General features: G+C 43.0%; 1 protein-coding gene across 1 annotated transcript in view; it reads right to left on the reverse strand.

Moving 5' to 3' along the window:
* The window catches only part of LOC311129836 (TBC1 domain family member 4-like), a 158,848-nt gene that overhangs the window by 43,237 nt on the left and 87,799 nt on the right, over positions 1-27,812 (reverse strand). Inside the window, exons 13-14 of the mRNA XM_084162319.1 lie at positions 4,719-4,867; positions 311-523 (exon numbers count right to left, since the gene is read on the reverse strand). Of these exons, the coding sequence (XP_084018445.1) occupies positions 311-523; positions 4,719-4,867 (362 nt within the window). The remainder of the gene's footprint in view (positions 1-310; positions 524-4,718; positions 4,868-27,812) is intronic.

Genomic DNA, 27,812 nt, shown 5'->3' on the forward strand with positions numbered 1-27,812 from the left:
TCAGATATCTAATGTAACTCTAGCTAATATCCTCTCAGATATCATACTCTGGCTTACGCTAACGATGTTCTCTCATATCTAACTCTGGCTAATGCCAATGCCAACTTTTTTCATGTCCTGAAATTGTTAAAATGCTATTTTAGGCTTAAGGATTAGATTTAGGGTTTGGGGTTAGGGTTAAGGGTTAGGGAAAATAGGATTTTGAATGGGAATAAATGTGTGTGTGCGTGTGTTTCCATTGTCTCCACATAATAGATGAATAAAGTTCTATTCATATGGCTGAATAAAGTTCAATTCAATTCTCACTCACCCTCCAGTCTCTGGTTCTCCTTCTCCATGCGCAGCAGCAGTATCTGCTGGTGGATCGCAGTCTTCCATAGGGTCCGGTAGTGCACCGCCGTCCTCTTGGGCCTCTCCCCAGGGAAGGGGTCTCCCGAGGCGGGCAGCAGGCTGGCCAGGGGGTCCAGACTTGGGTCGAAGGAGTGGGGGGAGAGGGGCAGCAGGTCCAGCACATCACAGTGGTCTGAGAGAAAACACATCCAAATACCACAAATGAGACTGCAGTCATTTTTAGGGGGTTGTAAGTAGGGCTGTGGCGGTCAGCAAATAACTGTCGGTCTCACGGTAATTGACCGTTAATTAACAAACACATTTAGTATCTCCTGGCTTCCACACATAGCCTACAAGCCACTGATGCAGACCTTTGGAACATCTACATTTTAAAAAGTTGAATAAATCCATGTAATATAGCCTACACCTTCACAATAAATCCATTTGTTATTTTAGACAGGTCTAAATAAGCATGATATGAAGAAAATGTAGTCTATTTCAGAAGAACAGAATAGCATACTCTGAGTTGTCCTTATGTTAGGTCCTGATCTGGCTATGCCAAATGGCTGTGGGCTACACTAGTTCATTTAGCAGAAAATATTTGCTTACAATTCCGTGGCATTATTTTATAGTATGAAGAATACAATTGAACAAAGATGAATAAAATAGAAAGGATATTTTCTCCAAACGATTTGAGGGAGTGCGCACTATTCTGTGTTGAGCGGTTAACAAAGAAATAGGTATTCCTATATGCTTAATTTAGATGTATTAATGTAACTTTAGTTGTTCTACACTTTAGTTGGGCTATATGTTTAGCTTTCTAATACATTGTAAGGCTGCATGATGCGACTAATGTTGATTTGAAAAAAGTTGCTTGAAAAGGCATGAGCTCTGCTATGTTTTTTGCGCAGGCTATACACACTACATCAGTAACTCATTCACAATTTGACAAGCACTTGATAATGCCTAGAATTTCACGGTGGCATCCCCTTTGTGTGGCCGTAATGCACCCTAAAACAATCCATGTCTTTTGCGGCCAGTGGCCGTTGTGTCCTTCTCCCTGAGTGATGCGCGCTCCGAATCACCTTTCACTCACATGGCTCTCCATCACGTTAGGGTCTTTCTCACAGGCTACAAGTGAAGACAGACACATCGGGGACGCAACTGCGCGCGTCCTTATACAATTCCGATGTGCATATTGAAGATATTGGAAGAACTGTCCACGTTTACTTTTCGCCAGCCAACAAGATGAGTAGGCCTAACGAACAGCAAAAGCACTAGCCAATGTCAATCTACTATCCCCCATAGTACAAAGGTCGACCTATTCTATTCTGTGCGAAAAATTTATATTCCAAACATAGCCTGGGACATTTGTGTGACGCGATAGATCCCAAATTAATACGACCACAAGCATCAAAAAACCTTTTTTACGCAATTTGGCTGACACAACAGATCAGAACGTTTAGCTTAAAATGTTGATAAACTATTAGGCTATTTCTTCATATTATTAGCGCAGCAATACGCACATGGTAGTAGGCAATAAGCACATATGTTCCATTAGCAGGAAAACACCATTATCAAAAGTGACCGCAAATGCAATTATGCATGCAATGCTTTTATTATAAAGATGCATTTTTATGGTGAAAATTATCTTCCCCAAACTTGAAACTCACGCGCTGCTTATGTATGCCAGGTAGGCTCTACACCCCTTGTAAAGCAGATTAATGTGCTTAATTTTAAGAAGTTATTTGGTCATAATGACCATCGTTATGTTTGGAGGAAAAAGGGGGCCGCTTGCAAGCCGAAGAACACCATCCCAACTGTGAAGCACGGGGGTGGCAGCATCATGCTGTGTGGGTGCTTTGCTGCAGGAGGGACTGGTGCACTTCACAAAATAGATGGCATCATGAGGAAGGAAAATTATGTGGATATATTGAAGCAACATCTCAAGACATCAGTCAGGAAGTTAATGCATGGTCGCAAATGGGTCTTCCAAATGGACAATGACCCCAAGCATACTTCCAAAGTTGTGGCAAAATGGCTTAAGGACAACAAAGTCAAGGTATTGAAGTGGCCATCACAAAGCCCTATAGAACATTTGTTGGCAGAACTGAAAAAGTGTGTGCGAGCAAGGAGGCCTACAAACCTGACTCAGTTATACCAGCTCTGTCAGGAGGAATGGGCCAAATTTCACCCAACTTATTGTGGGAAGCTTGTGGAAGGCTACCCAAAACGTTTGACCCAAGTTAAACAATTTAAAGGCAATGCTACCAAATACTAATTGAGTGTATGTAAACTTCTGACCCACTGGGAATGTGATGAAAAAAAGAAAAGCTACTACTATTATTCTGACATTTCACATGGAATCATGTATTAACCAGAAAAGTGTTCTATATATGAGATTATTCAAAGTAGTCACCCTTGATGACAGCTTTGCACACTCTTGGCATTCTCTCAACCAGCTTCATGAGGTAGTCACCTGGAATGCATTTCAATGAACAGGTGTCCCTTCTTAAAAGGTAATTTGTGGAATTTCTTTCCTTCTTAATGTGTTTGAGCCAATCAGTTGTGTTGTGACAAGGTAGGGGTGGTATACAGAAGATAGCCCTATTTGGTAAAAGACCAAGTCCATATCATGGCAAGAACTTCTCAAATATGCAAAGAAAAACGACAGTCCATCATTACTTTAAGACACGAAGGTCAGTCAATCCGGAAAATGTCAAGAACTTTGAAAGTTTCTTCAAGTGCAGTCGCAAAAACCATCAAGCGCTATGATGAAACTGGCTCTCATGAGGACCACCACAGGAAAGGAAGACCCAGAGTTACCTCTACTGCAGAGGATACGTTATTAGAGTTAACAGCACCTCAGATTGCAGCCCAAATAAATGCTTCACAGAGTTCAAGTAACAGACACATCCCAACATCAACTGTTCAGAGGAGACTGCGTGAATCAGGTCAAATTGCTGTAAAAAAAAAAAAAAAAAACACTACTAAAGGACACCAATAAGAAGAAGAGACTTGCTTGCGCCAAGAAACACGAGCAAAGGAGATTTTTGGTTCCAACCGCCATGTCTTTGTGAGACGCAGAGTAGGTGAACGGATGATCTCTGCATGTGTGGTTCCCACCGTGAAGCATGGAGGAGGAGGTGTGATGGTGTGGGGGTGCTTCGTTGCTGACACTGTAATAATAATAATCATAATAATAATAATAATATGCCAGACGCTTTTCACGTATGGGTGGTCCCGGGGATCGAACCCACTACCCTGGCGTTACAAGCGCCATGCTTGTCTGTGATTTATTTAGAATTCAAGGCACACTTAACCAGCATGGCTACCACAGCATTCTGCAGCGATACGCCATTCCATCTGGTTTGCACTTAGTGGGACTATCATTTGCTTTTCAACAGGACAATGACCCAAAACACACCTCCAGGCTGTGTAAGGGCTATTTGACCAAGGAGAGTGATGGATTGCTGCATCAGATGACCTGGCCTCCACAATCACCCGACCTCAAACCAATTGAGATGGTTTGGGATGAGTTGGACCGCAGAGTGAAGGAAAAGCAGCCAACAAGTGCTCAGCATATGTGGGAACTCCTTCAAGACTGTTGGAAAAGCATTCCTCATGAAGCTGGTTGAGAGAATGCCAAGAGTGTGCAAAGCTGTCATCAAGGCAAAGGGTGGCTACTTTGAAGAATCTAAAATATATTTTGATTTGTTTAACACTTTTTTGGTTACTACATGATTCCATATGTGTTATTTCATAGTTTTGATGTCTTCACTATTATTCTACAATGTAGAAAATAGTAAAAAATTAAGAAAAACCCTTGAATGAGTAGGTGTGTCCAAACTTTTGACTGGTACTGTATGCTAATCATCACAATGTTTCATCACAAATTCATTATACATTCCAACTTTGCTGACTTTATTGCATGCTTATTGTAATTCTGTACTAAAAGTACTGTAAGCGGGAATACATTGTATTGGGTTTTGTAATCTGATTATGCCGTTCTTAATTGCCCAATGGGAAAAATAAAAATGTACTGAATTGAGTTTAATTGAATTGTACAATTGTCTTATGGATGATTTGGAATTACAAACCATCTGTGCTTGAGATGGGGAGCTACACTGGGGCTTCGAGAAACCAATTGTTTTTTAGCTGCTATACTTTTGCCAGCGTGAGCTATTTTATCAAGTGTTCTCGGGCGTGAGACATGCATCAAATTCTTGAAAATAGAATTTAACTACATTTTACACTGAGCAGCGCGAGCCTCTCGCGGAGCCGTACTGCTTCTGGCTAGGTTTCATTGAAATAATATAGCAGCGTCTCACACTGCAAAAGTTACTTGTCCAGTGTAGCAGGCCTGTTACACACAAACACACACGCACCTGGGTGCTGCATGGATGTGGGCTTGTTCATGGGCGAGGCGACCCGCAGGAAGATCTTCTGTCTCCAGGACACTTTGCGGGGGTTCAGGGGTGCACACACACTGTCACTGCTGCATCCAGATAGGGTCCTCTTCCTGCCCTCCCCATTACTGATGGGAGAGGGAAGGGATAAAGAGGGAGAGAGGGGGGGGGGGGTTCAGCGAGAAAAGGAGGGGAGAGAGAGGGCGAGAGAGGGAAAGGGAGGGAGAGGGAGCGAGAGAGCGAAAGAGAAAGAGAGAGAGAAGAGGAGTGGGCATGTTACATAAATACAAAGGCACGTAAACAAACACCCACACACACGTAGGCATACACACACATTCCTAATCTCAACACTGAGACTGAGAGACTGCTAATCAACAGAATCTCTCGGTCTGTACTGCAGAAGGGTGTGTGATTAAACCACCTAGACAAACCAAAAAGGAACACTTCTCACAACAAACAAAACATTGATTGAAAACTGATTCACACATAAATATTGATGAATAAAGCAGAAATTAGTACAGTAGATCCATAATTAGTACATAAAACAAGAGCAAACATCAAGATACAGAACCAGCCAATGTAACATGGATGTTTAGATCATTTCCATGGGAAAGAAGAAGTTGTGTGTGATGAGAGAGAGGAGAATAGGGTTAGGAAGCTGATTGATCTATTTCAAGACTATGGTTGCGTCTGAAATGGCACATTATTGTGCAAAAGTAGTGCAATATATTTCGAATAGGGTGCTATTTCAGACACACGCTATTTTTCTCAACTGTTTCTTACACCAAAGGTTAAAGCCACACTCTGTAAGACATGCCTACCATCAAAGAGCGGGCCACCAACAAGATAAACTGTGTCTTTTAATGTCAAAGAAATGTAGACATGATTTGAACATGTCTTTGTACTGCAGTTAACACTAGACAATACATTTCATAACATGTAAACGATTACAAGGATACCCACAACATGATGCAGCCACCACTATGCTTGAAAATATGGAGAATGATACTCAGTAATGTGTTGTATTGGATTTGGCCCAAACATAACACTTTGTATTCAGGACAACAAGTTAATTGCTTTGCCAAATGTTTTGCAGTATTACTTTAGTGACTTCAAACCAAATCAAATTGTATTTGTCACATTTGCGAATACAACAGGTGTAGTAGACCTTACCGTGAAATGCTTACTTACAAGCCCTTACATTTACATTTACATCATTTAGCAGACGCTCTTATCCAGAGCGACTTACATTATTATTATTTTTTATACCCCCGTGGGAATCGAACCCACAACCCTGGCGTTGCAAACGCCATGCTCTACCAACTGAGCTACATCCCTGCCGGCCATTCCCTCCCCTACCCTAGACGACGCTGGGCCAATTGTGCGCCGCCCCATTGGTCTCCCGGTCACGGCCGGCTACGACAGAGCCTGGATTCGAACCAGGATCTCTAGTGGCACAGCTAGCACTGCGATGCAGTGCCTTAGACCACTGCGCCACTCGGGTGACCATGTGACCTTAACAAACATTACAGTTTTGAGAAAAACAAGTGTCATGAAAATATTTACAAACTAAACTAAAGTTTTAAAAAATGTAAGAGCAACAATATAATAACAATAACGAGGCTTTACAAAGGGGGTCTGATATAGAAATTAAAATACAGTGGGGGAAAAAAGTATTTAGTCAGCCACCAATTGTGCAAGTTCTCCCACTTAAAAAGATGAGAGAGGCCTGTAATTTTCATCATAGGTACACGTCAACTATGACAGACAAATTGAGGAAAATTTTTTCCAGAAAATCACATTGTAGGATTTTTAATGAATTTATTTGCAAATTATGGTGGAAAATAAGTATTTGGTCACCTACAAACAAGCAAGATTTCTGGCTCTCACAGACCTTCTTTAAGAGGCTCCTCTGTCCTCCTTACCTGTATTAATGGCACCTGTTTGAACTTGTTATCAGTATAAAAGACACCTGTCCACAACCTCAAACAGTCAGACTCCAAACTCCACTATGGCCAAGACCAAAGAGCTGTCAAAGGACATCAGAAACAAAATTGTAGACCTGCACCAGGCTGGGAAGACTGAATCTGCAATAGGTAAGCAGCTTGGTTTGAAGAAATCAACTGTGGGAGCAATTATTAGGAAATGGAAGACATACAAGACCACTGATAATCTCCCTCGATCTGGGGCTCCACGCAAGATCTCACCCCGTGGGGTCAAAATGATCACAAGAACGGTGAGCAAAAATCCCAGAACCACACGGGGGGACCTAGTGAATGACCTGCAGAGAGCTGGGACCAAAGTAACAAAGCCTACCATCAGTAACACACTACGCCGCCAGGGACTCAAATCCTGCAGTGCCAGACGTGTCCCCCTGCTTAAGCCAGTACATGTCCAGGCCCGTCTGAAGTTTGCTAGAGTACATTTGGATGATCCAGAAGAGGATTGGGAGAATGTCATATGGTCAGATGAAACCAAAATAGAACTTGTTGGTAAAAACTCAACTCGTTGTGTTTGGAGGACAAAGAATGCTGAGTTGCATCCAAAGAACACAATACCTACTGTGAAGCATGGGGGTGGAAACATCATGCTTTGGGGCTGTTTTTCTGCAAAGGGACCAGGACGACTGATCCGTGTAAAGGAAAGAATGAATGGGGCCATGTATCGTGAGATTTTGAGTGAAAACCTCCTTCCATCAGCAAGGGCATTGAAGATGAAACGTGGCTGGGTCTTTCAGCATGACAATGATCCCAAACACACCGCCCGGGCAACGAAGGAGTGGCTTCGTAAGAAGCATTTCAAGGTCCTGGAGTGGCCTAGCCAGTCTCCAGATCTCAACCCCATAGAAAATCTTTGGAGGGAGTTGAAAGTCCGTGTTGCCCAGCGACAGCCCCAAAACATCACTGCTCTAGAGGAGATCTACATGGAGGAATGGGCCAAAATACCAGCAACAGTGTGTGAAAACCTTGTGAAGACTTACAGAAAACGTTTGACCTGTGTCATTGCCAACAAAGGGTATATAACAAAGTATTGAGAAACTTTTGTTATTGACCAAATACTTATTTTCCACCATAATTTGCAAATAAATTCATAAAAAATCCTACAATGTGATTTTCTGGAACATTTTTTCTCATTTTGTCTGTCATAGTTGACGTGTACCTATGATGAAAATTACAGGCCTCTCTCATCTTTTTAAGTGGGAGAACTTGCACAATTGGTGGCTGACTTAATACTTTTTTTCCCCACTGTAGGTCGCGTGAGAAAGAATGGTTGTCCCATCTGTTTCATGAAACTGGGGTCTTAAAACACTCTGGGTTACGGGTTGAATAATTTAAATGGTTAATTACAAAAGTTGATCATAACATTTGCTCAAAAGTCGCACCTAATAATAAGCCAAAGGAGAATAATTATTGAGTGAATTATTACAAGATTTATGAAGTCAAGACTACCTATACAGGAAGGGGTCATTCCAGGTGCTTGTATAGAGAAGAGGGAGAACCCATTCCTGTTGTATGAGACTGTCAGGAATTATCAAGATTACATTTTGGGGATAAATTCCTCCGTAGAGTATGAGATAATTCTGGGGACTAGTCAAGACTACCTATACAGGAAGGGGTGATTCCAAGTGTGGTGTGAAACTGTTTTGAGTAACTTGTTATATAGAAGAGGTGGCTAGAGGAGGGAGAACCCATTCCTTTTGTATGAGACTGTCAGGAATGATCAAGATTACATTGTGGGGATAAATTCCTCCGTAGAGTATGAGATCATTCTGGGGGACTAGTCAAGACTACCTATACAGGAAGGGGTGATTCCAATTGTTGTGTGAAACTGTTTTGAATAACTTGTTATATAAAAAAGGTGGCTAAGGGATTTTTAACAGTACCAGCCATGGGAGGCAAATCCTCACAAGAAGTCCCAGAATTTACTGGGGACGAGAAATACATGGAAATTGGAGACAAACTAAATGTGTATTATGGACCTAATTGTAAAAAAAAAAATGGCTTTACTGGGCGACTTGATGTAATTAAACTGGAATCCATGATTAAACAAATGCATGTAAATTGTGGTACTGATCTAAATTAAACAGAAAAGAGAGTAATTAAACTACAGTCCATGATTAAACAAATGCATGTAAATTGTGGTAATGATCTAAAGAAACAGAAAAGAGGGCTAGATACAGCCAAGGTGTGGCCCTCTGAGTCTCGAAAGAGAGAGGAGGGTCAGAGAAGGAAAAAGTAAGTTATGCAGAAGGAAAAAGTAAGTAAGAAAGGTCTAAGACAGAACCCACAGCTCCCCCTGTAGAACAGTTTGGATCCAGATTATACCCCTCCTTGGCAGATTAGGCCTGGAGGGAAAATCCAGACAATTAGGTAGTGGTGGTGAGGGGAAGGGTGCCACAGCAGGCTGCCGTTTTGGAGTTTCCACCCCCTTACCAGAACCAAGGGGAAGCTGAGGGAGCACAGAGGGGGGTTGAGGATAAGGCAAAGGAAGATAGTACAGTTGAGGTTCTAAGGACATTTTTGGAACAACAGCAGCAACCCAATTGGTCATTGCAGAAATTAGAAAGAGAGAGAGAGAGACGGAAAGAGAAGGCTAAGAAAGTAACTAGAGTACTAGGGTACAATAGGGGGGTCAAGGGACCGAAGGGTGGAAGACCCAGGTCCCTGAGGAGACTTGAACTCCACAACAAAAGTCCAGTTAGGAGCTGAGCTAAGGAGGGAGTCAGTATGAGTCAGGAGATGAGAGAGTAGGAGGGGGCCAGTACCCAATGATAGCCTTACCTAATCTATTGGCAGGGAATGAAGGGGCCCCAGCAACCTTAGATGTATACAGGCCATGAACACAGAGGGACTTGACCTGAGCGGTAGAAGGAATGACCCACCCCAAAACAGGAATTGTAAGGTTTGGGCTGCCGTTAGAGGGCAGTGGGTTTCAGGGGATGCCCAGAGGGCACTTTTGCTATGGGCCGATCACGGAGAGTATGTTGGGAAAATAACTGAATTGTGTAATAGCCTCAGAGAACATTACCATAGTCATGCAGACTTCTCTAAAGTACATGAGTGTAAACAAGAGGATAGTGAGACTGTCAGCCAGTATTTAGAGAGGCTTAAAGATGTGTTTAACGCAAACAGTGGCATACACGAGCCAGACCAGAGACAGGGAAATGATACGCCCTACCATCAGCAATTAAAAATATAGTGTTCCTCAGTGGAATGAGACCAGCGATAAGCAGGACCATTAAAAATACTTTGATAGGGTGGAGAAAAGCACAGCAACACATATTGAGGTTAAAAGGTATGCAGTTTATCAAGAGCAGATTGGGAGAGAAAAGAGGAGTAATAGAGACCTTAAGGGAGTGCCAACTCTCGGGGAGATAGTAGGCCAGAAACAAATGGGCAGTGTCCTGGAAATCACAGTCTGTTTTTTGTTTTTTTCAGTTCTGCTGGGAGTATATTTGATGATGGGGATTTGTGTTGAATGAGAGGCTTGAGACTTCATAAAATAATAATTGGAATAATAATTATATATTAACTTGCTCACCCAAACGTAGACATACGTCATGGGTGAGACATAATTCATATAATATTGTACAAAGCCAATTTAGGATTTCCATTAAGGAACGTCAATCACTACATTGGATATTAATACTATGGAGATAAATTCAATATATGCTGGTCAACTACGGCATGTGTTTGGTGTTATTTGTAGCCTACTTAGAAAGGACAGTTACCTATATCTGCTGTATTCTAAACAATGACAGATTGGGGGTTTCATAAGAGGTGGCTATAATTTTAGTTGTTAACAGAGGTAATTAGATTTGAGAAATGTTGAAAAGTAATGTTAGATGGAAAGTCAGCAATAGAGGATAGAGATTGTACAGGGTTTCCTGTGTGAAAAAAGTAATAGAAATAGGGTGATGAGAAATTTCCCAGGACTGAGGAAAATCCCCTACAGTATATGTTAAGGTACAGTAGGAGACAACGTATCAAACATTTTTTAAAATAGATACCTGGAAAAAAATCCATTTGGCAGACGCTCTTATCCGGAGCGATTTACAGTTAGTGAGTAGTGAGTTCATACTGTAAAGAAAGGGGCAATCCTACGAGATGATGTCTGGCATATTACATTTATTAAGTCACTGTTTTGAAATGCGGAAATATTGACACATGGGTAAAACAATGTGTCAATAGGGGGAATGGTAGGATAGGTTAGATGGTAGAGCAGGTTAGGAAACACTGTGGCCTAAGGTATAACAAATTAATTTAAAAAAAATACACTGCTCAAAAAAATAAAGGGAACACTTAAACAACACAATGTAACTCCAAGTCAATCACACTTCTGTGAAATCAAACTGTCCACTTAGGAAGCAACACTGATTGATAATAAATTTCACATGCTGTTGTGCAAATGGAATAGACAACAGGTGGAAATTATAGGCAATTAGCAAGACACCCCCAATAAAGGACTGGTTTTGCAGGTGGTGACCACAGACCACTTCTCAGTTCCTATGCTTCCTGGCTGATGTTTTGGTCACTTTTGAATGCTGGCGGTGCTTTCACTCTAGTGGTAGCATGAGACGGAGTCTACAACCCACACAAGTGGCTCAGGTAGTGCAGCTCATCCAGGATGGCACATCAATGCGAGCTGTGGCAAGAAGGTTTGCTGTGTCTGTCAGCGTAGTGTCCAGAGCATGGAGGCGCTACCAGGAGACAGGCCAGTACATCAGGAGACGTAGAGGAGGCCGTAGGAGGGCAACAACTCAGCAGCAGGACTGCTACCTCCGCCTTTGTGCAAGGAGGAGCAGGAGGAGCACTGCCAGAGCCCTGCAAAATGACCTCCAGCAGGCCACAAATGTGCATGTGTCTGCTCAAACGGTCAGAAACAGACTCCATGAGGGTGGTATGAGGGCCCGACGTCCACAGGTGGGGGTTGTGCTTACAGCCCAACACCGTGCAGGACGTTTGGCATTTGCCAGAGAACACCAAGATTGGCAAATTCGCCATTGGCGCCCTGTGCTCTTCACAGATGAAAGCAGGTTCACACTGAGCACATGTGACAGACGTGACAGAGTCTGGAGACGCCGTGGAGAACGTTCTGCTGCCTGCAACATCCTCCAGCATGACCGGTTTGGCGGTGGGTCAGTCATGGTGTGGGGTGGCATTTCTTTGGGGGGCCGCACAGCCCTCCATGTGCTCGCCAGAGGTAGCCTGACTGCCATTAGGTACCGAGATGAGATCCTCAGACCCCTTGTGAGACCATATGCTGGTGCGGTTGGCCCTGGGTTCCTCCTAATGCAAGACAATGCTAGACCTCATGTGGCTGGAGTGTGTCAGCAGTTCCTGCAAGAGGAAGGCATTGATGCTATGGACTGGCCCGCCCGTTCCCCAGACCTGAATCCAATTGAGCACATCTGGGACATCATGTCTCGCTCCATCCACCAACGCCACGTTGCACCACAGACTGTCCAGGAGTTGGCGGATGCTTTAGTCCAGGTCTGGGAGGAGATCCCTCTAGAGACCATCCACCACCTCATCAGGAGCATGCCCAGGCATTGTAGGGAGGTCATACAGGCACGTGGAGGCCACACACACTACTGAGCCTCATTTTGACTTGTTTTAAGGACATTACATCAAAGTTGGATCAGCCTGTAGTGTGGTTTTCCACTTTAATTTTGAGGGTGACTCCAAATCCAGACCTCCATGGGTTGATACATTTGATTTCCATTGATAATTTTTGTGTGATTTTGTTGTCAGCACATTCAACTATGTAAAGAAAAAAGTATTTAATAAGATTATTTCATTCATTCAGATCTAGGATGTGTTGTTTAAGTGTTCCCTTTATTTATTTTTGAGCAGTGTATATCTATATATATATCTCTATATATATATATATATATATATATATATATATATTAAGTGTTTGAAATACCTTACAGAATGCCACAGTTGGCAGGACCAGAACAGGCAGACATAGAACTAGAGAATACACTAGCAGAACACATGAGAAAATTGTTCGTTAACCATACCCGTATGTCTAAGAATTTGTGTCCTACAGGAGAATTAAAGGAGAAGGTGATTCATAGTATATAACCTGGAGACTGGGTGTGGATCCAATCGTTGAGGAAAAAGGATTGAAAGCAGCCACGCTGGGAGGGACCATACCAAGTCCTATTGGTAACTGCCTTCGCTATAAGAATAGCTGAGAGAGCCACTTGGGTCCACGTTACACACTGCAAAAAGGTAGGCCCACATACCAGCACCGTTGAACACACACTGAGTTAAAGAGAAGAACTGACCACTAGGGTTCGGGGGTAAACTCTGTTAACCAAGAAACCCTACCCCGACCTTTCATCACTGTGGGATGTTTATAGAGGTGTGGGTATGGGGAAGTACCAGGCAGGTTGGTCAGGGACAGGATTGGGATGGCGGTTTTGGGGATTTTGGGGGACTATGAGCTGCATCATCATGTTAACCATATTATGGATTAATCCAGGTCAACCTAAACTGGGAAATGATGCACTGATTCGATCTCGTAGAAATACTGAAACCAAGAAAGACTATTGGGGGAATTATTATTTTATAGTTAAAGTCAGTTTAGGACAAGATGGGGGATTCAAGATACCATTCAACTTCTCCCATGAAGAGATAGGAGGTTTTGGGGGGTTTGGTAAGAAGGGGGCGTGTACAAGAAAGTTAGGTCCTAGAAGGTATGGTAAATACTTTTGCACTGAGGAACGCTCATGTCCTTGCGCAAGGGTGTTAAACATACCTGGGGAACATACTATGAGAATGGAATGGACGCAGCACACCGATGGGGAATTAAACAAACCCATGATAAAGGTAAAACGGAACTGGTGATAACGGTAAAGTCAATTATGCAAGATGACATAGTAAGGAACTATTGGGCCTGTGTTGATGATTTAGGGGCAGATATACAGTGGGGAAAAAAAGTATTTAGTCAGCCACCAATTGTGCAAGTTCTCCCACTTAAAAAGATGAGAGAGGCCTGTAATTTTCATCATAGGTACACGTCAACTATGACAGACAAAATGAGAAAAGAAAATCCAGAAAATCACATTGTAGGATTTTTAATGGATTTATTTGCAAATTATGGTGGAAAATAAGTATTTGGTCAATAACACAAGTTTCTCAATACTTTGTTATATACCCTTTGTTGGCAATGACACAGGTCAAACGTTTTCTGTAAGTCTTCACAAGGTTTTCACACACTGTTGCTGGTATTTTGGCCCATTCCTCCATGCAGATCTCCTCTAGAGCAGTGATGTTTTGGGGCTGTCGCTGGGCAACACAGACTTTCAACTCCCTCCAAAGATTTTCTATGGGGTTGAGATCTGGAGACTGGCTAGGCCACTCCAGGACCTTGAAATGCTTCTTACGAAGCCACTCCTTCATTGACCGGGCCATGTGTTTGGGATCATTATCATGCTGAAAGACCCAGCCACGTTTCATCTTCAATGCCCTTGCTGATGGAAGGAGGTTTTCACTCAAAATCTCACGATACATGGCCCCATTCATTCTTTCCTTTACACGGATCAGTCGTCCTGGTCCCTTTGCAGAAAAGCAGCCCCAAAGCATGATGTTTCCACCCCCATGCTTCACAGTAGGTATGGTGTTCTTTGGATGCAACTCAGCATTCTTTGTCCTCCAAACACGACGAGTTGAGTTTTTAACAAAAGGTTCTATTTTGGTTTCATCTGACCATATGACATTCTCCCAATCCTCTTCTGGATCATCCAAATGCACTCTAGTAAACTTCAGACGGGCCTGGACATGTACTGGCTTAAGCAGGGGGACACATCTTGCACTGCAGGATTTGAGTCCCTGGCGGCGTAGTGTGTTACTGATGGTAGGCTTTGTTACTTTGGTCCCAGCTCTCTGCAGGTCATTCACCAAGTACCCCCGTGTGGTTCTGGGATTTTTGCTCACCGTTCTTGTGATCATTTTGACCCCACGGGGTGAGATCTTGCGTGGAGCCCCAGATCGAGGGAGATTATCAGTGGTCTTGTATGTCTTCCATTTCCTAATAATTGCTCCCACAGTTGATTTCTTCAAACCAAGCTGCTTACCTATTGCAGATTCAGTCTTCCCAGCCTGGTGCAGGTCTACAATTTTGTTTCTGGTGTCCTTTGACAGCTCTTTGGTCTTGGACATAGTGGAGTTTGGAGTGTGACTGTTTGAGGTTGTGGACAGGTGTCTTTTATACTGATAACAAGTTCAAACAGGTGCCATTAATACAGGTAACGAGTGGAGGACAGAGGAGCCTCTTAAAGAAGAAGTTACAGGTCTGTGAGAGCCAGAAATCTTGCTTGTTTGTAGGTGACAAAATACTTATTTTCCACCATAATTTGGAAATAAATTCATTAAAAATCCTACAATGTGATTTTCTGGATTTTCTTTTCTCATTTTGTCTGTCATAGTTGACGTGTACCTATGATGAAAATTACAGGCCTCTCTCATCTTTTTAAGTGGGAGAACTTGCACAATAGGTGGCTGACTAAATACTTTTTTCCCCCCACTGTATGTTTGAGGTTCATTTTTCAGGAGAGAAATCCTAAATAGCACTAAACCACCAAGGGTAGAATATTTCCTCTTGCAGGAAATGAACCAAGGAGAAGTAGAAGGAATTTCAAATGAGAACTTCTGGGTAAGATGGATGAACTACACAGCTAGGGCGTTGGGTCAAACTAATTGTTATGCCTGTTCAACAGGTATGCCAACCCTTCTAACTGCACCTATGCCTCAGACCATGTTCTCTTGTGTGATAGATTTGGGATCAAACCAAACCTCACCTAATTGTTCTGATATTAAAATAACCACTCTTAAAAAGGATAATACTAAGGCACCCCAATTCACCATGACCCCCGGAGATTATCAATGTTATAGACACCAAAGTAATGCGAATCACAGATCAAATTGGAGAAGGGTTTACAACAACGTTTTTCTGGTGGGTTACAATTTATAAAAATGTTGACTGGATTAATTACATCTACAAAGGTTCGTTAATTAGACAAGGGATGCAGTTGAGGGAATTTCAGACCAACTATCGCCACTTCACTCATGACCTGACAGAATAGTTTGGCTCTCGATATGCTTTTAGCAGAGAAGGGCGGATTTACAAGATGGTGGGAGGTCATTGTTGTATGTTTATCCCCAACAATACAGCCCCAGATGGTACAGTAACTAGAGCACTGGCAGGTCTCACTGCATTAAGTAAAGAATGGGCTGAGAACTGGGGGGTGAATACATCAATGACTGGTTGGTTTGATAACATGTTTGGGAAATGGAAAGCTATTGTTGCAACTATTCTGGGTGCAGCTATAGCTTCTATGGGTATGCTTGTTCTTTGTGAATGTTGTCTTATTCCCTGTGTCTGAGGGTTGGTGAGCAAGGCGTTGGAGAATGCAGTTTCCCAACAGATGGTGAGATACGGCCCAATCCCGGACTCCGACCTAAGGAATGAAGAATATGACCCGCCAGGCTTGGTAGAGGACGACGACGATTCAGATAGTTTGAGACTGGATTAAACTTTTCGCAGTTCTAATGTGTGAAGGTTGCAGTGAAAATCTAACGAAGAACTGTGACTGGATGTTTTCCTAGAACTATAAATCTCTAGTTTAAAAGTAATTGTAATGATTTTCTGTGTATTAAAGTGTGGATAATTTAGTCAAAGGGTGGATTGATATAGAAATTAAAACATATATAGGTTAAAAGTAATGACTAAATGTTCCACCCTTAAATATAGTTGTGAAATGTTCTTGTTTTAAGTATGATTAGTACTTTCTTAGTAGTGACTAATTATTATACTCCGAAACTGTGTGTGATGTGTTAGAATCTACTACCTGGTAATGTGTGAGTGTAGGACCAGTAAAGATTATGACATTGTGTTACTATTTAGCAATGTGAGTAGGAGTTAGACCGGACGGCGAAGAAGGAGGAGAACTGTTAAACATGGTGCAGAATATCGTGAGAACGGCGATAACTGAGGAATTTAGGGAGGAGAGAGACTATGATAAAAAAATGTGTATTTACATTTACATTTTAGTCATTTAACAGACGCTCTCATCCAGAGCGATTTACAGTTAGTGAATACATATTTTTTTATATATATACTGGCCCCCCGTGGGAATCGAACCCACAACCCTGGCGTTGCAAACGCCATGCTCTATCAACTGAGCTACATCCCTGCCGGCCATTCCCTCCCCTACCCTGGACGACGCTGGGCCAATTGTGCGCCGCCCATGAGTCTCCCGGTCGCGGCCGGCTGCGACAGAACATATTCCAGTCTGTGCTAGCAAAACAGTCCTCTAGCTTAGCATCTGCGTCATCTGACCACTTACGTATTGAGCGAGTCACTGGTACTTCCGGCTTTAGTTTTTGCTTGTAAGCAGGAGGATCTAATTATTGTCAGATTCTGGTCTAGAGTTTTTTTTCCTCTGTTTGCACATATAATATGCTGGTAGAAATTAGATAAAACGGATTTAAGTTTCCCTGCATTAAAGTCCATAGCCACTAGGAGTGCCGCCTCTGGATGAGTATTTTCTTGTTTGCTTATGGCCTTATACAGCTCGTTGAGTGCGGTCTTAGTGCCAGCATCGGTTTGTGGTGGTAAATAGACAGCAATGAAAAATATAAATGAAAACTCTCTTGGTAAATAGTGTGGTCTACAGCTTATCATGAGATACTACACCTCAGGTGTGCCAAACCTTGAGACTTCCTTAATATTAGATTTTGCGCACCAGCTGTTATTGACAAATAGACACAGATTTCCACCTCTTACCGGAGGCAGCTGTTCTGTCTTGCCGATGCACGGAAAACCCAGCCAACTGTATGTTATCCATGTTGTTGTTCAGCCACGACTCAGAGAAACATAAGATATTACAGTTTTTAAGATATTACAGAATTCTCAAAAGGCACCCGGACCTGCGTCCCCTGTATCTGCATCTCTTCTTCATGCGAATGACGGGGATTTGGGCCTGGTCTGGTGTCAGCAGTAAATCCTTGGCGTCCGACTCGTTAAAGAAAAAAATCTTCGTCCAGTTCGAGGTGAGTAATCACTGTTCTGATATCCAGAAGCTCTTTTTGGTCATAAGAGACGGTGGCAGAAACGTTATGTACAAAATCAGTTACAAACAACTCAAAAAAACACACTAAATAGCACAATTGGTTAGGAGCCCATAAAACGGAAGCCATCTATTCCGGCGCCAAGATGCATATTTTGATGATCTAGCTTCAGCCACAGGCCGACTTTTTGTTGAGCGGATGGTCGGGGGGCCGGAACATCATTACAAATAACTTGTAGACTTCAAAATGACCGCAATAAACCCAAACAGATATAATATGACTAAAACAATCATTTCAAACATTGCTTACGATCACGCATCTCTCTGTTATGCATGGGAATACCTGAGAACATACTTGCCAAAAGTATACTTGCCAAAAGTATGCTCGCCGAATATCTCATTCCAAAATCATTGGCATTAATATAGAGTTGGTCCCCTCTTTGCTGCTATAACAGCCTGTTGGAACATTGCTGCGGTGACTTGCTTCCATTCAGCCACAAGAGCATTAGTGAGGTCGGGCACTGACATTGGCCGATTAGGCCTGGCTCGCAGTTGGCGTTCCAATTCATCCCAAAGGTGTTCAATTGGGTTGAGGTCAGGGCTCTGCGCAGGCCAGTCAAGTTCTTCCACACCGATCTTGACAAACCATTTCTGTATGGACCTGTTGTGCACACATTTGTTTACATCCCTGTTAGTGAGCATTTCTCCTTTGCCAAGATAATCCATCCACATGACAGGTGTGGCATATCAAGAAGCTGATTAAACAGCATGATCATTACACAGGTGCACCTTGCGCTGGGGACAATAAAAGGACACTAAAATGTGCAGTTTTGTCACACAACACAATGAGATAATGGATGGGCTGGACATGCCGAGAGATGACTTCGTTATATTATAGTATCTCCTCCTCGTAATGTTTGCCAGTGACAGTCTCTTCACATTCAAATATTTTAGTTCAATAAAAAGTTCAGTAATAGACCCATGTAATTCCAGTTCATATTGTGAGGGTTGTTTTGGTTGGGGAATGCGCTGTCAGTGCATCAGTATATTGTTTATACAATACAGTGCATTTGGAAAGTATTCAGACCCCTTCACCTTTTCCACATTTTGTTACGTTACAGCCTTATTCTAAAATGGATTAAATTGTTTCATTTTTTCTCATCAATCTACACACAATACCCCATAATGGCAAAGGAAAAACAGGTTTTTAGAAATGTTTTCTAATAAAAATAAAAATAAACCGGAAATATCACATTTACATAAGTATTCGAACACTTTACTCAGTACTTTGTTGAAGCACCTTTGACAGTGATTACAGCCGATTGAGTCTTCTTGGGTATGACGCTACAAGCTTGGCACACCTGTATTTGGGGAGTTTCTCCCATTCTTCTCTGCAGATATCCTCAAGCGCTGCACAGCTATTTTCAGCTCTCTCAGAGATGTTCGATCGGGTTCAAGTCCAGGCTCTGGCTGTGCCACTCAAGGACATTCAGAGACTTGACCCGAAGCCACTCCTGCGTTGTCTTGGCTGTGTGCTTAGGGTCGTTGTCCTGTTGCAAGGTGAACATTCGCCCCAGTCTGAGGTTCTGAGCGCTATGGAGCAGGTTTTCATCAAGGATCTCTCTGTACTTTGCTCCGTTCATCTTTCCCTCGATCTTGACTAGTCTCCCAGTCCCTGCCACTGAAAATCATCCCCACAGCATGATGCTGCCACCACCATGCTTCACCGTAGGGATATTATTGGCCAGTTGATGAGCGGTGCCTGGTTTCCTCCAGACGTGACGCTTGGCATTCAGGTCAAAGAGTTCAATCTTGGTTTCATCAGACCACAGAATCTTGTTTCTCATGGTCTGAGAGTCCTTTAGGTGCCTTTTTGCAAACTCCAAGCGGGCTGTCATGTGCCTTTTACTGAGGAGTGGCTTCCGTCTGGCCACGCTACCATAAGGCCTGATTGGTGGAGTGCTGCAGAGATGGTTGTCCTTCTGGAAGGTTCTCCCATCTCCACAGAGGAACTCTGGAGCTCTGTCATAGTGACCATCGGGTTCTCGGTCACCTCCCTGACCAAGGCCCTTCTCCCCCGATTGCTCAGTTTGGCTGGGCGGCCAGTTCTAGGAAGAGTCTTGGTGGTTCCAAACTTCTTCCATTTAAGAATTATGGAGGCCACTGTGTTCTTGGGGACCTTCAATGCTGCAGAAATGTATTGGTACCCTCCCCCAGATGTGTGCCTCAACACAATCCTGTCTCGAAGCTCTACGGACAATTCCTTCGACCTCATGGCTTGGTTTTTGCTCTGACATGCACTGTCAACTGTTTTATAGACAGGTGTGTGCCTTTCCAAATCATGTCCAATCAATTGAATTTACCACAGGTGGACTCCAATCAAGTTGTAGAAACATCTCAAGGATGATCAATGGAAACAGGATGCACCAGAGCTCAATTTCAAGTCTCATAGAAAAGGGTCTGATTACTTATTAAGGTATTTCTGTTTATATTTTTAATAAATGTGTACAAATTTTAAAACCGGTTTTTGCTTTGTCATTATGGGGTGTTGTGTGCAGATGTTTAATTATTCAATTAATTTTCAAATAAGGCTGTAACGTAACAAAATGTGGAAAAAGTGAAGGGGTCTGAATACTTTGTATTGTCCTTCCTTTTTAGACCACATAGGTCTAATTTCGAAATTGCTGAACGAATAGGCCTACCTCATTATTCAATCTTCAATACACAAATATGATGGTTCACTGTTCAATGTTGTCATTTCACTTTTCAGTTTGTCCACTTTACCAGTGAAATAGTCATTGAAATGATTTGCTATATCAAAAGGTGTTGTTATTAATGACCCATCATATGAGGTAACTTTAACCCTTTACTGGGTAGCTTATCTAAAACTGAACTCGTAATGATTCTAATAATTCTATTCCTGATCATAAAAGATGAGAAATTTAGCTGGTTATTTTACCAGATTAAGTTCAGCAGATGCCTTATCTGGTTTAGCTCAGCTGCAGCAGGGTGCTCTACTCTTTGTGCTACTTCTGAATAATTGTCTTGCTGGACTGTTGGTGTCAATGGTGCAGTGGGTGCTGTCCTGTCAGCATGGGAGGTAAAAGGGTGGGGGGTGCTGTCCTGTCAGCATGAGGGATATTGAATTGGGGTATTGAGTGGGACGGAATGGATTGGTGGGTTGCTTGCCTCTGGGCTGAGTTCTGGTCTCTCTGGGTGGAGTGCTGGTCTCTCTGGGTGGAAAGCTGGGCTCTCTGGGCGGAGTAGTGGTCTCTCTGGGCGGAGTGCTGGTCTCTCTGGGCGGAGAGCTGGGCTCTCTGATTGAGGGGATGGTCTCTTTGGGCGGAGTGCTGGCCACTGGGTGTAGTGCTGGACTCTCTGGGCGGAGTGCTGGACTCTCTGGGCGGAGTGCTGGGCTTCTGGGTGAAGTGATGGTCTCTCTGGGCGAAGTGCTGGTCTCTCTAGGCGAAGTGCTGGCCTCTCTGGGTGGAGAGCTGGGCTCTCTGGGTGGAGAGCTGGGCAACATGTTTGCCGCAAACAGAAGCCTTGTTGAACTCGCCTCCGTCCTCATTTAAAAAAAATCCAAGTCCTAAAAGAATCAGTTTTTTTGCCAATGGCCCTTTTTGTTATGTATTTGTAGTGTTTACATAGGGCAGAGTGCTATATTGTTGGGCAATTGGTTAAAAAAAAAAACAGCAGGTTACTTAATGTTCTTAACTGACTTGCCTAGTTAAATAAAGGTTTAAAATGTTTTTGTGGCTGATAGTTCCATTGTTATTGTTTTTGTTTGAATAGTTTTTGTGTTGAAATGGCCTGTTATAAAATCAACACGCTAGGTGCAGATTTTCTGGTAACCGAGACGGTCTACTGAAGCCTCGTTTCCACTGGCACTTAAAATTAGGACAAAATTCGAGCTGGCTCGAATGGAATTCTCAAATTCGAGCTGGGTCGAGGGAAAGCGCAGCTGATATTTCAGATTAGAATTCGGGCTGGTGACGCCGTTTTGATGCAACCACCAGCTAGCTGATCATAACTGGATGCTGACACCACTTTTAGCTAGCTCACCTGGGCTTGTTGCTGTTTGCTAGCACATGGACAAGCAGTACTGCAGTAGTCAGACATGCCACGAATTACCACCATAGCTGGATCCTTCATTTATTTTTGCACTACACTATTCACTTTTATGAGAACAGTCAGCCCTCGAATGCTTGCTACCTAACGTTAGCATGCAAATCAGAGTTGAAACAAGCTAGCTTGCTAATGTGAGCTAGCATTAACTTTAGCTGGCCAGGTCGCATTGAAAGCTAGCTAGCTACATCATATCAAACCTGTCTTCTGGTTTGCTTGGTTATCTAGCTAATAGCAAATTCCATGGCAAGCAAGGTAGGAATTAAGCTAGCTAGCTAGCCTGTTATGCTAATGACAATGGTAACCATTTGGCTAGCTAGCTAACGTTAGCAAGTTAAATACATGGCTCTGAGTCTGGCTGGCACTGGCAGGAGTAAGGGGTAACGTTAGTTACAGGATGGTGAGGGTGTATCAAATTATTCAACATCTTGCCAGCTAGCTAGTAACATTAGCAAAGCCAGCTGCACAGTCACATATTGGCTACCTAGCAACATTACATCATTTCTATTTCCTGGAGGCAGTGGAAACGCAATTCGAGCTAGCCTATCCCAACTAAAGTACACATGCACGCACGCACGCACGCACGCAGGCACACACACACACACTCCTAATTGCCATACTGAGACAGAGAGAAAACCTTATACAGACTGCTAATCAACATAATCTCTCTGTCTGTACTGCAGAAGGGTGTGTGATTAAACCATGAAGACAAACCTAAAAGGAACACTTCACAATAGAAAAAACATTGACTGAAGACCGATTCACACAAATATTGATTAATAAAGCAGAAATTACCGTATTGGTCCGAATATAAGACGACCCTGATTATAAGACGACCCCCCGTTTTTCAACACAAACATTTAGAAAAACAGATTTGCAGACTAGATTTGCCGAACAAAGAACTTCATTTTATTTTAAAATAACAATATTAAAAACACAGTGAATTAAACACAAAGGCAAACTATGTACAGTATGATTCAAAATTAATATCAAGCAATAATAAAGCAACATTTTTAAATAACAGAGAAAATACAGGCCACACATTTAACTAAACTTAACAAAAATTCGCCAAACTTCTCCTCCGATGTCTCTCTATCCCTCACACACGTCCTCTGCCCCGCTGTATTCGCTCTCGCTGTCATCGCTCCCCAGCTGCTCCGCTTCCACCGGCTCCTCCCAAAGCACGTCGTCCTCGCTGCCGTCCAATGCATTTGAGATGCAACATTTTTTAAAGCCATCGATGATGCTCTGTGAGGGAATAGCATCCCATGCATGCAGGATCCATTCACACAGTAGACGGACTGACGGCTTCTGTATTTTCCCGGTCGGTGTGAGTGCGTGGTTGCCAGACAGGAGCCACTCTGTGTATTTTTTTCGCAGGTTATCCTTGAAAGGCTTGTTCACAACTACGTCCAACACCTGTAGCTGGCTTGTCATTCCCCCTGGTATGATCACAAGATCCCCGTTCATTGCTCGCACCTGACTTTTCACGGGCTCAGTCAGATGTCCGCGGAACGCATCCAGAACGAGCATGTTCCTCCTCTTCCTCAGTCCCCCGTAGCGTGCGCCCCACACAACCTTTAGCCAGTCCACTACAAGCCCCGACTCCATCCAGCCCTTCTCCTGGGCGCGCACAATAATGCCAGCTGGCATTGGGTCCTTTGGCACAGTCTTACGCTTAAGAATGACATACGGGGGGAGTTTGCTGCCACCAGCGAGACATGTCAACATGACAGTGACGCGGCTCTTCTCGTTGCCCGTTGATTTCACCAACACAGACTTTTCTCCCTTTCTATTGACAGTCACCGATGTTGGCATGTCGAAATAAACGGGTGTCTGATCAGCATTGCCGATCTGATCCAGCGGGTAGGAGTGCTTCTTCCTCAGGTTGATAATAAAGCGCTGAAACGAAAGCAGCTTCTCTCCGAAGTCTGACGGCAGGCGTTGGGCCAAACTCGTTCTCCGTCTAAGTGACAGTCCATTACGCCGCATCATCCTACGACACCAGCCGAGGCTGGCTTTAAATCCAGTGATGTTGAGCTCTCTGGCGATTTCCAGGGCCTTAACCTGGATGACAGCTCTGGTAATGGGCATTCCCTCAACTCTTTTTTCCCTGACATATTCAAAAACCCTCCGGTCAACCTCAATGAAACGACCACTTTGAGGACCACGGAAGGATTTTCGCTGACTGTTAGCATCTTTTAGACGTTGTTTTTCTGCTCGCCATCTTCTTACATTACACTCAGTGACCCCGAATGTCTTGGCAGCTTGGCAGTTGTTAGATGACTCTGCCTTATTGACAACCATTATTTTGAAATTGGCATCATAGCTCCTCCGCTGTTGTTTATTGACCTGGCCCACTTTTGAGCCACTTGTCTCTAAATGGTCAGCCTGTCTTTCCATCTTTAAACACCGGTAACGGGCTGGTTGTTAAGGACGCCTCTTCCCTCCGTCCGGAACGAATTTTTGGCGCCATCTGTGCCCGCGAATGTGTATTGACATTTAAAGGGAGCGCCGAAGAAGAGAAACTGCGCTCTGAATACTAGACCCCGAATATAAGACGACCCGACTTTTTTGGACCTATTTCGAGGGGAAAAAAGGCCGTCTTATATTCGGACCAATACGGTAGTACAGTAGATCCATAATTAGTACATAAAACAAGAGAAAACATCAGGACACAGAGGCAGCCATTGTTACATGGCTGTTTGGATCATTTCCTTGGGAAAGAAGTTGTGTTTGATGGGGGAGAGGAGAACAGGGTTAGGAAGCTGATTGATCTATTTCAAGACTATGGCTCTGTCCAAAATGGCACCCTATTGTGCAACAGTAGTGCAATATATAGTGAATGTAAACCAAAACTAGTGTTTCAGTCAGTATTCTTCCATTTGGGACCTAATTAACACACCCCAGGAGTAGGCCTCCTAGACACAGTTTTGCATTTTACCCACTAAAGGTTAGGATTGGGGGAGGAGAAGCTGATCCTAGATCTGTACCTAGCTAATTAACTACCATTGGCTGTAACATTAAGAACTCTCGACGGCCAGAGGGATTTGACTGTTGAGAGAGAGCAAAAGAGCGCGAGAATGAGAGAGTTCACTGGAGTAACTGATCATCTGAAGGTGAGTCCATGAGGGACGATTCACATTTCAGAATGGAAATGTTAACCTTTATGAAAATGTCTAGATGTGTCACCTCATGTGGGGAATGTAGATGTCGAATGGAGCTGGGAGAATTTAAAAGGGGAATTCCTGGTTTCTAGGCCGAGTGAACCAGGGTAGTGTTCAGTAGGCACGAAACTGAAGAAAATGTTCAGAAACAGAGTGAAACAGGAAGTCTGAACTTGTCCAATAAGGAATGCTTGTTTTCGTTTTCAGTAGCACAACATTTAGCTGCAGTGTGCCCTAATGAACTGCACCCAGGAGAGCAAAATGAAGGAGACAGATCTATTCACAATCAATCCCTTTTAGTGCCCTATAGACATAATACAGGTGGTGCAGGGCAAAAGGCCGCCATGGTGCATAATGATGTTGGATAGGGTGAGTTAACACTAAAACCATCTTAAGCACTTTAAGGGATTGTGTATGTGTATGGTACAGAGATGAGGTAGTCATTAAAAATTCAAGTTAAACACTATTATTGCACACAGAGTGAGTCCATGTAACTTATTATGTGACTTGTTAAACACATTTTTACTCCTGAACTTATTTAGGCTTGCCATAACAAATGGGTTGAATACTGATAACCTCAAGACATTTCAGCTTTTCATTTATTATTCATTTGTTAAAATTTCTAAAAACATAATTCCACTTTTGACATTATGGGTTACTGTGTGTAGGTCAGTGACAAACAATCTCAATTGAATCCATTTTAAATTCAGGCTATCAGAACAAGATTTTGCTGCGAAGAGTCAGAATCACTAGATCATTTATTCTGTTATTGCCCCTATGTAGCTTGTTTCTGGTCACAGGTTCAAGAATGGTAAAAAGAATCACAACATTCACTTGGAAGGCCGTAGTCAATCAATCAATAATACTCGTAGGAAAGGTTTTCATCTTTAGCTCACAATCTGCGGATACTATGCGATTAGAAAGGTTAAAAATGTATGCAAAACATCACAGCACAACTGAAAAATATATGGCACATGGAAAGCAAACGAGGGTAGTCTATGGTGATAGGTGGGATGGGCTGAGAGTGGCTGAGGGGTGGGATTAAAGAGTTTATGTTTGGTAATGTATTATTGTTAAGTGATTGCTGTACAGTCTATAAAAGTACTATGTACTGTATGTAAAATGTATATGTAAAATGTATGTATATGTAGCAGAAAAGCTGTAAAAAAAAAAAAAGTGTCCTCCGAAGAGGTGGATGGGTTAATACAAATGAAAAATAAAAAAACAACAAAATGTGTGAAAGCATTTTTTGGGGTCGCCTAAATCCAAACAGTGTAAAAATATATATACAGTGGGGAAAAAAGTATTTAGTCAGCCACCAATTGTGCAAGTTCTCCCACTTAAAAAGATGAGAGAGGCCTGTAATTTTCATCATAGGTACACGTCAACTATGACAGACAAAATGAGAAAAGAAAATCCAGAAAATCACATTGTAGGATTTTTAATGAATTTCTTTGCAAATTATGGTGGAAAATAAGTATTTGGTTAATAACAAAAGTTTCTCAATAATTTGTTATATACCCTTTGTTGGCAATGACACAGGTCAAACATTTTCTGTAAGTCTTCACAAGGTTTTCACACACTGTTGCTGGTATTTTGGCCCATTCCTCCATGCAGATCTCCTCTAGAGCAGTGATGTTTTGGGGCTGTCGCTGGGCAACACGGACTTTCAACTCCCTCCAAAGATTTTCTATGGGGTTGAGATCTGGAGACTGGCTAGGCCACTCCAGGACCTTGAAATGCTTCTTACGAAGCCACTCCTTCGTTGCCCGGGCGGTGTGTTTGGGATCATTGTCATGCTGAAAGACCCAGCCACGTTTCAATGCCCTTGATGATGGAAGGAGGTTTTCACTCAAAATCTCACGATACATGGCCCCATTCATTCTTTCCTTTACACGGATCAGTCGTCCTGGTCCCTTTGCAGAAAAACAGCCCCAAAGCATGATGTTTCCACCCCCATGCTTCACAGTAGGTATGGTGTTCTTTGGATGCAACTCAGCATTCTTTGTCCTCCAAACACGACGAGTTGAGTTTTTACCAAAAAGTTATATTTTGGTTTCATCTGACCATATGACATTCTCCCAATCCTCTTCTGGATCATCCAAATGCACTCTAGCAAACTTCAGACGGGCCTGGACATGTACTGGCTTAAGCAGGGGGACACGTCTGGCACTGCAGGATTTGAGTCCCTGGCGGCGTAGTGTGTTACTGATGGTAGGCTTTGTTACTTTGGTCCCAGCTCTCTGCAGGTCATTCACTAGGTCCCCCTGTGTGGTTCTGGGATTTTTGCTCACCGTTCTTGTGATCATTTTGACCCCACGGGGTGAGATCTTGCGTGGAGCCCCAGATCGAGGGAGATTATCAGTGGTCTTGTATGTCTTCCATTTCCTAATAATTGCTCCCACAGTTGATTTCTTCAAACCAAGCTGCTTACCTATTGCAGATTCAGTCTTCCCAGCCTGGTGCAGGTCTACAATTTTGTTTCTGGTGTCCTTTGACAGCTCTTTGGTCTTGGCCATAGTGGAGTTTGGAGTGTGACTGTTTGAGGTTGTGGACAGGTGTCTTTTATACTGATAACAAGTTCAAACTGGTGCCATTAATACAGGTAACGAGTGGAGGACAGAGGAGCCTCTTAAAGAAGAAGTTACAGGTCTGTGAGAGCCAGAAATCTTGCTTGTTTGTAGGTGACCAAATACT

The sequence above is a fragment of the Coregonus lavaretus genome (assembly GCF_964263955.1).
Source record: "Coregonus lavaretus genome assembly, chromosome: 5".
In the NCBI taxonomy this organism is placed as follows: Eukaryota; Metazoa; Chordata; class Actinopteri; order Salmoniformes; family Salmonidae; genus Coregonus; species Coregonus lavaretus.